Source organism: Monopterus albus, unplaced genomic scaffold, assembly GCF_001952655.1.
Source record: "Monopterus albus unplaced genomic scaffold, M_albus_1.0 scaffold199.1, whole genome shotgun sequence".
NCBI lineage: Eukaryota > Metazoa > Chordata > Actinopteri > Synbranchiformes > Synbranchidae > Monopterus > Monopterus albus.
Genome location: NW_018128079.1, coordinates 417121 through 428893, shown reverse-complemented (window position 1 = coordinate 428893; position 11773 = coordinate 417121). Strand labels below are relative to the sequence as shown.

Genomic DNA, 11773 nt, shown 5'->3' with positions numbered 1-11773 from the left:
TGCAGTGTTTTTATCCAAAGAGCAACCTTTTCTTTCCTACCTGTGTAGAAGTTGAGTTCTGGCTGCAGTGGCATTACCATGGCTTCACAAGGCCTTCAGATCATGGGTGTGATGCTAGCCTTTGGTGGCTGGATAGGCACCATCGTCACCTGCGCTCTGCCCATGTGGAGAGTCACCGCTTTCATTGGGGCAAACATCGTCACGGCTCAAGTGATCTGGGAAGGCTTGTGGATGAGCTGCGTGGTCCAGAGCACAGGCCAGATGCAGTGTAAAGTTTATGACTCCATGCTGGCCCTACCTCAAGACATGCAGGCTGCCAGAGCCATGGTCATCATCTCTGTCATCGTCGGCGTGTTCGGTGTCCTCATGGCCGTGGTTGGAGGAAAGTGCACCAACTGCATGGAGGATGAAGTGGCCAAAGCCAAAGCCTGCATTGTATCTGGTGTGGTTTTCATAATAGCCGCCTTCCTGATCATGATCCCTGTGTCGTGGTCAGCTCATGCAGTGATCAGGGACTTTTATAACCCCCTGGTGATCGAGGCTCAGAGGAGGGAACTTGGGGCGGCACTCTATATTGGCTGGGGCTCTGCTGGGCTGCTGCTGATGGGAGGGGGCCTGCTCTGCACCAGCTGCCCCCCAAAAGATGGGAGACGTTATGTACCTGCAAAGTTCACCCCTGCTAGAACCGTATCATCAAATGCAGACTATGTGTGAGCATGTCAGCTGCAGCAGCACAAGGTGTCTCAAGAATTTCATTTAATTTGGTTTTATTTTCTAACAAATGATCCACTAAAAGATCATTTACTTCATACTTTCAAAAATGTTGCTAAGGCTGAAGAAAACTTAAAAAAAATTATATTTCACTGTGTTGATTGGGAGAGATTTCTTGCCTTCATCTTCTGAATTTGAATGGTTGCTTTACAACTCGGTAAACACTAACAACACAGCACATCAAGCCTTTTGTTTGCAGTACGTAAAGTTTAAAGGTTGAATGACTGTGGTGGTTTGAACATTTCAGATGTAGTGTGTCTCAAGGGTGACACACACTGTCAACTGTCTGTTTTCACAGTCCTCTGTTGTTGCTGAAAACAGGAAACATTTTTTAGCATTTGCATCATGAATCAAATACCTACTGTTAGAATTCATTTTAATTGTGTAGACTGAGACTGATGGACTGAATATATACAGTATGTACTATATATAGACATGTTTTTTATAACTGACCAGAGAAGTTGTGAAAACCAAGCAGTTTGAATTATTCCAAAAATCTCATTTTTTATTCACATGTAAAATGATATAATGATCACTGCTGGACTTCCAATTGCTTTTCAAATGCTGCCAATAAAGCTTCTTATTATGAATTCTTCCTCACCTGTGTTCACTGTGCAACTGCGGACACACTGTAATAAAACCAGAACTGTGTTTCACACTAACCATTCCTGATAAGGCTTTCAGAAAGTCAGGGGAGTAGACTCCTGGGAATTTATTGTCTCTGGTTGAGATGTTTGCTATGCAGTAATCAACTGTGCTTGTATTAAGATGATAATTTACAGTCTCTTTCATGAATAAACTGGAAGTCACCGACCAAGACAACAGTGGATTCACGTTGCTGAGGAACAGTTTTACATGTTTAAAGAATGGATATTTACACTGTGCCAAGTAACAGGTCATCTGCCAAGTCTTGTCAGGATGATATATTCTGAACCTGCCTAACTGTTTTCTTTTTGTTTACAGATGTTCTCAAATAAAACCAGTCTGACAAGATGTACAATACACTCCCAGAACATTTTCCCTTCTGGCCACGTAGCTGAGTTAAAATCTAATTACTAAGGCAGAAGTAGCATTAAACATCTTAAACTAGTTTAACATTAAAAATGTTGGTTACTCCTAGGTAAAAGTATGTTATCACAAAAAATGTACTTAAAATATCAAAAGTAAAAGTACTCATTAGGCAGAATGGCCACTGTCGTCATTATATTGGATAATTAATTCTGCTGGATGAAGACAAGCAAGGTTTTAATAGTCAGGGTGGAGATAAACTGAATTATTTGACAGGGTCAAGTCAAGTCAATATTATTTAAATAGCCTAATAATACAAATCACAAATTTGCCTCAGGGGGTTGACTCGCTACATGACACCCTCTACCATTAGGTAGTTTAAACTAATATATTTAATCTATGCATGTTTTTAAATAAAATCTTATTTTTTTTAAAGAAGTAGTAACTATAGTTGTCAAATAAATAATATGAATAAAGTAAAAAAAAAAAGTGTACTTTGGTATATTCCAACAGATCAGGTGTATTAAAAACAATGTGGACCAAAAAAGTCTGTTTATTGTTTAAATGAAAAACAAAATCAATCAAAACATAAATCTCACATGACAAATAATCTTTTTGAAAAGCCTATTTTGAAAAGTAATGAAAACAGAGGAAGTTAATATAGAAATTAAAGCACAAAATAAGGACAAAGTAAAAATAAATGGATTAAGCTGCAGCATTAATCTAATATGCCACATACCTTAGAGTTCCTTGTGTCTTTCAGAAACAAAAGGTCATAATGTGTTAGTCAAAGAAGTTAATTACAACACAAACCAGACATTTTTAAGCAATAAGTTTGTACTACATATACAGTCTATACAGTCAGGCACTTTCTTAAAAGGAGCTGCCTCGTAAAATGCAGCAGCTCAGACAAACTCCTTCCCTGGTGTTGTGGATTTAGGCGGGGAGAACTTTGCTCCGTTATAGCGGTCTCTTCCTGGTGGGCAATGACAGCAGAGGAGAGCACCACCGATCAACAGCAGTCCTGATGCTCCCCAGCCCATGTACAAACACGCACCCAGCTCTCTCCTCTGGGCATCAGGAACCAAGGGGTTGTAGAAATCCTTTATGATAGTATTAGCAGGCAGAGACACAGTCACCAGACACAGAGCCCCACTCAGGATGAAGAAAACGCCTGCCGAGATTGCTACTCTGGCTTTTGCCATTTTGTCCCCAATGCAGGTGGTGCATTTCCCTCCGACCACAGAGAGCAGCAAGCCGAACAGAGAGAATAGGATGGCAATAACCACCATGGCCCGGGCTGCCTGAAGGTCCGGAGGCAGGGCCAGCAGCGAGTCATAGACCTTGCACTGCATCTGGCCTGTGCTCTGCACCACACAGCTCATCCACAGTCCTTCCCAGATGGTCTGAGCCACAACAATGTTGTTCCCAATAAAAGCTGACACCCTCCACAGGGGCAGCATACAGATCAGTATGTTTCCAATCCATCCAAGCACCGCCAGCCCGATGCCCAGAATCTGCAGCCCTAAAGATGCCATTGCTGTTTGCTGGTGTTCCTTTTTTATTGCTCTGTCTAAGTTCTTTCCTGAGCTGCCAACTAATAGTTCTTCCACTCTGGGGGAAGTTTTATATGACCCACTGAGCAGCCCCCTCTTCTGGGTGGGCTTTGGCTCCACCGCTCAGACACAACTTCTCATCTTGCTGCCTTGAAGTTCAGAGGTGTTTGACTCACACAAAGAGGCCCCCTGGTGCCCCAACAGAGTTAACAGCATTGTTTAGCCAAAAGCTCTGAAAAGTCTAACATGAAAATTTACATAACAAACTTACATTTATGGAATGGGAACATACTAACTACAAAATAAAGGCACATAAGGATAGATGGGCTTGATCTAAAATGATGTCCCTTGAAATAACATTATTCTTTTGAAGGAAAAATAAATTTTTAAAAAATTACATTATGTGACCTGTGTGACTCGTGGCTTGTAGAGCCTCCATCAAAATACTGGTGTGGAAACGCTGCTCATTAGCACCAGGGGAACCCCTCAGCTTGATTAGGCTACTGGCAACATGAAATATGTTGGTAATTAAAATAGCTAAGCAAGAAAATGTCATGTTCATGGACTTCATAGACACTTCAAGATGCAAAACATGAAAATATTTTAAGGCTTGTTAAATAGAGCATAATGTTGCACCAGAGGCAATAAAAATAAAAGTGAAGATACATCCTTAATTCTTCGCATAGTTTTGGTTGAAGGCAGATTTCCACATCACCTCATGTACATAAGTCACATCATGGCTATGTGGAGATGATCCAGGTGTTTTACAGCATGGTTCAGTTCAGTTTTCAATTTTCACAGACTATGAGACAAAAATAACAAATAAGAAAGTTTAATAAAATGGCAAGAATATTTCACTGGGCTACAATTTCCAAGATAGCACATCTTTTATTTGCACACTAAAACCCTTCACAGAGTCAAAAGTCAACTAGTATTCAACCCCTGCAGGTGTGTGGTTGATAATATTGGACAGACTTAATGACCACAGGTGTTCCCAGTTTGAACAATTTTGAACAACCAATCAGGAGAAAGCACAGCCTGGCCTGTGTGGAGCATTTAAAAGCTGCAGGTGAGAAACAAAAACTTAGATTTCATTGTTACCCCACTAGTGCTGGTTTTGTGACACCCGAGACGACAATGGCATCTACAGGTCTCCAGCTTTTTGGCATTTTTCTGGCAGCGGTTGGGTTTCTGGGAGAAATCATCACATGTACCCTGCCGATGTGGAAGGTGTCTGCTTTCATTGGGAACAACATTGTGACTGCACAGACCTTCTGGGAGGGTTTGTGGATGAACTGTGTGATGCAGAGCACTGGACAGATGCAGTGCAAGGTCTATGACTCTCTTCTCGCTCTGCCCCAAGACCTGCAGGCGGCCCGGGCCCTGGTCGTCATTGCCATCCTGGTGGTCCTCTTGGGACTTCTGCTTGCCATTGCCGGCGGAAAGTGTACCAACTGCATTGAAGACGAAGAGACCAAGAGCAAGGTAATCATTACTGCTGGGGTGTTGTTCATCGTCGGCGGCCTCCTGTGCCTTATCCCTGTGTGCTGGTCTGCTCACACGATTATCACCGACTTCTACAACCCCACTGTGCTCGATGCACAGCGAAGGGAGCTTGGAGCATCGTTGTTCATTGGCTGGGGATCAGCAGGACTTCTGTTCATTGGAGGTGCGCTTCTCTGCTGTCAGTGTCGTCAGCGTAAGGATAGCCGATACACCGCGAGATACTCTGCCCCACGCTCAGCACCCGGTGCAGGAGCCTATGTGTAAAATGTCCACTTGGGGAGAGTTTTTAAACCACTGACTGGAATGAGTTCTTAACATTTGTTTTTACTTGGTGAATTTTTAATAAATGAATTTTCATAATTGCTGCTCAAGGTGTCTTGACAAACTTTTAATCCTTTTAAACTGGTTTGAGTTGGTCTTAAATATTGACCTGTTTAGTGTAGGGTTTGACTCAGCAGCTCAGTTTCAAGTTGCATCAAGGTCACTACAAAATGGTAAAGGAAGTATACCACATGTAGTGACTCAACCAAGGTGTTAGACCTAGGAAGGGACAGGTACTGCTGTTTGACTAAAACAAGCTTGAATTAATTTAGCCTACTCTAATCAGCAGTAAATCTAAATCTGGGGGGACTGAGTCCTGATGACAGCACTAATATATCAGATGAGATGTCTCATCTTTTGCTGAATTTTCCAGACCTTTTGTTTGAACAATCAAAATGGTAGGCTAATGCATTGCACCTGACAAATGGTTGTGGCTTCAGAACCATGAAATGGCTGTCTTATAGATGTGCTTTTGTGGAGAGCTTTTTTTCTATGCAGCTAGTATTGCAAAAACTGGCTATCCAGCTAATCTTGCATGTACTGGCTTTGCAGAAGGGTTGATTGAGCTTAAATGTGTAAATTGTTAAGGCAAACAAGCTGTTGTAGAGATGAGAGGGCGATGGTGAGAAACTTGAAGCCCTGCTAAACATGTCTTTGAAACCTCCACAAAGCTTACTGACATGGCTCTTATGACTTGTAGGGAAGCAATTCAGAAATATCTAATATGCTTACAGCTACAAATTGAAAGCTATTTCTAATCATTAAATCTTTGGAAAGATCATAGCTGTGAAATGATTAGTCTTATTTTGGGCCACAAGGGCTATTTTTCACATGACCACTTTCTCACAATGAACAGGAATTAGGACAAGCAGAAAACTTGATCTGCAACCTAGCAAAGTCCCCTCCCTATTCTCCGCCTCTTTATACAGTGCCTGCAGTGCAAACACGTACAACAAACACAACCAGCAGCATTTCCAGCCAAGAGACAACTTTTTGTAAAAATGATCTTCAGCTCAAAGGAAAGTGGGCTTTGACTTTGACAAACAAATACATGCCTTGAATTTCTTTTTTTTGGCAACATGGGGACTCAGATTGCAGGTTTGTGTTTGGCAATCTTTGGCTTTTGCGGCACCATCCTTATCTGTGGCCTGCCCATGTGGAAGGTGACGGCTTTTATTGGGTCAAACGTTGTTGTCACTCAGGTCTTCTGGGAAGGTATATGGATGAACTGTGTGATCCAGAGTACAGGCCATTCACAGTGCAAAGCCTATGACTCTGTTTTGGCTTTACCACAGGAGCTGCAGGTCTCTCGGGGTCTGATCTGTGTCTCCATTGCTGTCAGCGTGGTGGCCATTGGGCTTACTGTGGTGGGGACCCGCTACACCAATTTCTTTGATTATGACTTGAGGAACAAATACAATATGGGCATGGCTGGAGGTGTGGTGTTCATAATAGCAGGCCTCTTGTGCATTATTCCTGTCAGCTGGTCAGCCTACAGCATCATCTCAGGTTTCTACAACCCAGTGGTCAGCGATGCAAGGAAGGGAGAGCTCGGAGCTTCCATATATGTGGGCTGGTTGTCTGGAGCTTTGCTCGTCATTGGTGGAGGGATGTTGTGTAGCTCCTACGGATGCTGAGAGAGAAGAACGAAGTACTGTACATAATGTATTGTCATCCATCAAATACATAATGCATTTGAAAATGTGCAGTAATGTGTTTTTTGGGATGTCATTTGTTTCACTTTTTGTTTAAAGCTTTCTCAAACACTTCAACCTTTATTTGTATTGATATTTTACAACAAATCAATTTCAAATGTGAAAAATATTAAATTGTGTAGCAAGATAAAATTTTAGAATAAATTGCACACAGTAGTGTTCATGGATCTTTATAGAATTAAGAAGCCTGAATAAAGAATTCTGACATCAGTTTGTGATATTTAGACAAAATCATGATAATTTTTAAGACCTTTAAAGACCTTTATCATGTTTTATAATAATCACATACAGAGTTCCTTTATATGTAGCAACAAGTTTTGCTTGTTTTGGCTTTCAAGAAACTGAAATACAGTAAATAAAATGTTATAACATTATGAAAGAAGTTAAATTGTACCTGACACTCTGGGGGGCTTTGCAGTATCAGACTAATTTAAATTGGTGTTTGCTAAGTTGTCCAGTTGTTAAGTACAAAAACTATCAGTGTTTGTGTATATGCCCAGAATCTTAACAAACTAATAAATTCACTTGTATTAACATTTTTCTCTTTAACTATTATTACATTTTGTAACATATTGCAAACTGAAAATTAGCTGAGAGAAATGTCAGTGTTCACATGAGCTGTTTCAAAGTGTATAAAAGCCTGTAAAGCTTGACTCAATCTAGCTCAGACGTACAGCATTTGAATACTCTGTATATTTATACACAGCTCACAAACCACCTCCCTCTGATGCACATCTGCATATTTGTGTTGACTTTTGTGTCATTTGACTATGCATTACTGTAATAATATTACTTTTCCCAGTAACAAGTAGTGTAAAAGGTTACAAATAAAATTTCTGTAATTATATTACAGTTGCTTCCTCCAAAAACAAGTTACAGCATTACTTTTGTCACCAGGGCAAAGATTGATTTCAAATCCAACATTTAATATTCGCATTGACTGTAGTTGTCTCATAAGCAGTACGCTAGCTTGGAAGATGGAAGTATCTACGTGCAGCAGCTGGAAATGTTCCCATTACTTTGATTTTATTGGGACGAAAGGTGCTAAGTATGGTGCCGGATCAATGACTTTAGTCTTTGGCATTGAAAATAAAACCATAACTGAAAAAGCAAACCCTGGCATTGAAGCATTTGTTTTGAAGAAAAAAAAACATAGGCATTGAAAAATATATTAATACTGAAAAATGACAATCTTCAGATTTTTTTTTTGCTAGTCAGTGTTTTTCAGTGTCAGAATTTAATAGCATTCATTTTTGTTCAAACTTTAAAATGTGGATTTTCTTTGATAGATTTATGCAAATGCATTTTTTTGTATAACTTCTAAACATTTGTGTTATTCAGCTTTCAGCTTCTTTGTTGGTTTGAATGGTAGAATGTTCAGGATCCAACAGTGGGTGATGTTACTGGACAGTTGCTGTCGCTGAGAGTTTAAATCAGTTCGTCCAATCTGGAGGCAGCAATCTGTTGAAACGAGCCAGTCACAGGGCACTACTGGTTTCTCATGACCCATCCGCCCACACATAAACATTTGTACCTCTGTTTTTGTGAGGACAGTCACAGTCACAACAGCAACCCTGTGTTTTTTTTTTTTTTGGTTAGGGAATGTCTACTGTATAATGAAATAATAAATAAATCAGGATTTGTTAAGCCAGTTCTGAGAGAAAGAAGAGGGAGTTTCCTTCCAGGAATTCGGCATGTGTGCATTCACACACCTGCATGTCATAACCTCCCAGTATCGATTGACAGTGTAACCACTCTGGACATGATGTGTTGTGTCTGAGAACTCTTTTAGACCTACTGAGCTTACCTGTGCATACACATTCACTGTGAATGACTCTCACATATTTCAGTGATACTGTATCTAAGTTAAATGCATAATGAATTGCAACTGAATGGCTTCTCAGTTTTGAAATATAGTTTCATTTAAGCAGAAACTAAGAGAGAAAGGTTGTGTTTCCAGAGTGTTTATCACTTGGTGTCTGTTATTTCATCCTTAATGGGGCCTCTGTGTGGATCTCTGTCCTCTCCACTGGTGTGTGAATCATCCCGGTCAGGTGAGATATCTTACCAAACTGGTTTCAGTAGAAAACTCCTCCTCTATGATTCCTTGAACAACAAAACCTCAAAGTGTGGAGGCCACTATCACTTTCTTCTCTGAAAGGGTGATAAAAACCACTACCCACTCCTTTCTCTCTCTTGCAGGTAAATTACTCCATCTCTCCGTGACACACAGTCTTACACTGAGGAGATTGACAGAGCTTCAATATGGTATCTGGTAGAAGACAGATTGTGGGTACAGCCCTGGCCATCGTTGGCTTTCTGGGGCACATCATTATCTGTGGCCTACCTATGTGGAAAGTCACAGCCTTCATTAGTGCCACCCAGCTCACCTGAGAAGTGGTCTTAGGTGATCCGGGAGGGTTTGTGAATGATCTGTGTGACCCAGAATACAGGCCAGATGCAGTGCAAAGTCTACAACTCCCTCCTGGCCCTACTTCAAGACCTACAGGCTGCCAGAGCACTTGTCATTGCCATCGTGGTTAGGGTTTTTGGGATTCTTCTTGCCATGGTTGGAGGCATGTGCACCAACTTTGTGGACAATGAGATTAAAGATTATTTTGTGCCTTATTAACAGCATTTTGTGTGCGTGGGTGTGTGTACACATATATTTGTATGCCAGGTGGGGTTTAGTTCCTTTCAAACAGGTTTTTCTGCATTGTAGCTGCTACTTAAATGAAACTGGTTTGTACAAGTGCATAGCTAGAATATGTGTACACACTCACACAGACACACACACACACACACATTGAGCACTGAGCTTACACATATATATTTTTTACAATATTAAATTAATTTGTGTGTATAATTTTTTTATGATATTAGATTAATTTGTACATAATCTCTCTAAAGTTTTAATGCCATTCAGTGTTTCTGCTGAAATATGGTGGGTTACAACTATGCAGCCCCTCACAGGAGTTAATTTTATAAACATTTAATTCAGAGACTTATCATTCTTCCTGCTTTATCTAGTGCATATTGTATCCAAAATAGATGACATCACTTTTTCATAGCCACCTCTCTCTCTGCGTCCTTTTCTCAGTGAACCTCCTCCCCTTTTGTTTCTCCATAGATAAGGCGTGGTGCCTCTGCACTTTACCAGTAGCGCACAGGCAACCACTGAGTTGACAGAAAGAGAATACTCTCAGGTAGAGAACTGAAGAAGGAAGAGACAGGAGAGAGGGGGGGAAGGTGGGGCCAGCAGGTATGGACGCAAAGAGAGAGGGATGGAGTCAGTGGATACATAGACTGTAAATGAATGAAAGCTACTGGAGGCTGGACAGATGACATATAATCAGACAAGGTCCTGCATTCCTCAAAGAGATACTCTGCAACTTTGTAACTGTGGCAAGAAAAAATTATTGAAGAAGTACATACCAATGGAGGCAAATGAAAACTGCAACATCACATACTGAGAAAGACTGACAAAGAAAAGGCTCCTAGAAAGACACCAAAGAAACAAGTGACCAAAGAGACCAGGAGAAGCAGCAGCAAAAGAAGCTCCTCAGAAAAGAACAACAACACAAGAGCACTGTTCAAAGGTCTGTGAGGAGTGGTTTCAGAAATCTTCTTGCCTCTGCTACGCCATGGCCTCAATGGAGATGCAGCTGCTGGCCAGTGGCCTGTGCCTCCTGGGTTGGATAGGGATCATCATCAGTTGCCTGCTGCCCATGTGGAAAGTCACAGCCTTTGTAGGCAGCACCATTGTCACCGCACAGACTGTTTGGGAGGGCATCTGGATGGCCTGTGTAGCCCAGAGCACAAATGAGATTCAGTGTAAACCATATGAATCCCTCCTCATTCTGGGAGCCGAGGTGCAGGCCGCCAGGGCTCTCATGGTCCTTGCCATAACTACAGGCATAGCAGGTCTCCTTCTTGTCTTTGTTGGAGGGAAATGCACTCGCTTTTTGGATGAACAAGGTGGGATTAAAAGCAAGTTGGCTTTAGCAGCAGGGGCAGTGTTCATTGCCACAGGGCTTTTGTGTTTGATTCCTACATCCTGGACAGCTGGGGCTGTGGTGAAGAACTTCTACAGCACCACCATAGAGTCTCAGCGGAGAGAGATTGGAGCCTGTCTCTACATTGGCTGGGGAGCATCCATAATGCTCATTCTTGGAGGAGGTTTGCTCATCTGCACAGACTGGCCCCTTAATACCACTGAAGTAGACAAGAGCCCCTCCGTCCGCTACCTGGTGGTCCGCTCCTCCATTGGGTCCAGCTATGTAGCTTCACATCGCAGCAGGGCGCCATCAACAAAGTCCCAGCCTGTGAGGGCGCCGTTCAACCGGTCCCAAAGCTACGAGGGGTCACCCATGAAGTCTTCACTGTACACAAGGCCTTCCTGGGAGGATGAGCCTGAGCATGGCTCCAGGCAGGAGACAGACAGATCGTGGACACCGTCAACAAAGTCTCAGATGAAAAGACCAGAGTCTGCAAATTCTCAACACAGTGTGACACTTTCTACAAAATCTCAGCTAAAACGAGCAGAAATGGAAGAGAATTTATCAGTCAGCAATGAAGATGAGAATCCAGCAAGAACATACATATAATTTGGGCATACACATGCATAAAATCACACATATACACAAATGCACAGACATACAATATGTATGTATATATGCAAGTAATTTATGTTCCAAACACTAAAGAGAAGTTGTATATATTAACGGTTATTTAGAATCAGGCCTAATTAACACATTTTGTGATTGTTTGCTGATGAACAGTAGCTGAAGAGGTAGGCATTTTAATTAAGTATAATTATTTTTACACTCAATTGTGTTGTTTTGATTAAAGGACAAAAGAGAAAAGGCCTGAATTACCTTCATCAGTATGTAGGGA

The 11773-nt window shown here is 41.5% G+C and overlaps 5 protein-coding genes across 5 annotated transcripts; 4 read left to right on the top strand and 1 right to left on the bottom strand.

Moving 5' to 3' along the window:
- Positions 1–51: 51 nt before the first annotated feature.
- LOC109970456 (claudin-4-like) lies at positions 52–714 on the top strand. Its single transcript, XM_020618017.1, has one exon. The coding sequence runs from the start codon at positions 79–81 to the stop codon at positions 712–714; it is 636 nt and encodes a 211-aa protein (XP_020473673.1). The 5' UTR covers positions 52–78.
- A 1642-nt stretch (positions 715–2356) lies between these two features.
- On the bottom strand, positions 2357–3531 carry LOC109970448 (claudin-4-like). The gene has a single exon (XM_020618005.1). It carries the CDS (start codon positions 3315–3317, stop codon positions 2685–2687), a length of 633 nt encoding a protein of 210 aa, XP_020473661.1. The 5' UTR covers positions 3318–3531; the 3' UTR covers positions 2357–2684.
- Positions 3532–4417: 886 nt separating this feature from the next.
- LOC109970510 (claudin-like protein ZF-A89) lies at positions 4418–5203 on the top strand. The gene has a single exon (XM_020618088.1). It carries the CDS (start codon positions 4473–4475, stop codon positions 5103–5105), a length of 633 nt encoding a protein of 210 aa, XP_020473744.1. The 5' UTR covers positions 4418–4472; the 3' UTR covers positions 5106–5203.
- Positions 5204–5284: 81 nt separating this feature from the next.
- LOC109970470 (claudin-4-like) lies at positions 5285–6799 on the top strand. Its single transcript, XM_020618037.1, has one exon. It carries the CDS (start codon positions 6242–6244, stop codon positions 6797–6799), a length of 558 nt encoding a protein of 185 aa, XP_020473693.1. The 5' UTR covers positions 5285–6241.
- Positions 6800–10054: 3255 nt separating this feature from the next.
- On the top strand, positions 10055–11745 carry LOC109970455 (claudin-4-like). The gene has a single exon (XM_020618016.1). It carries the CDS (start codon positions 10522–10524, stop codon positions 11482–11484), a length of 963 nt encoding a protein of 320 aa, XP_020473672.1. The 5' UTR covers positions 10055–10521; the 3' UTR covers positions 11485–11745.
- Positions 11746–11773: the final 28 nt, after the last annotated feature.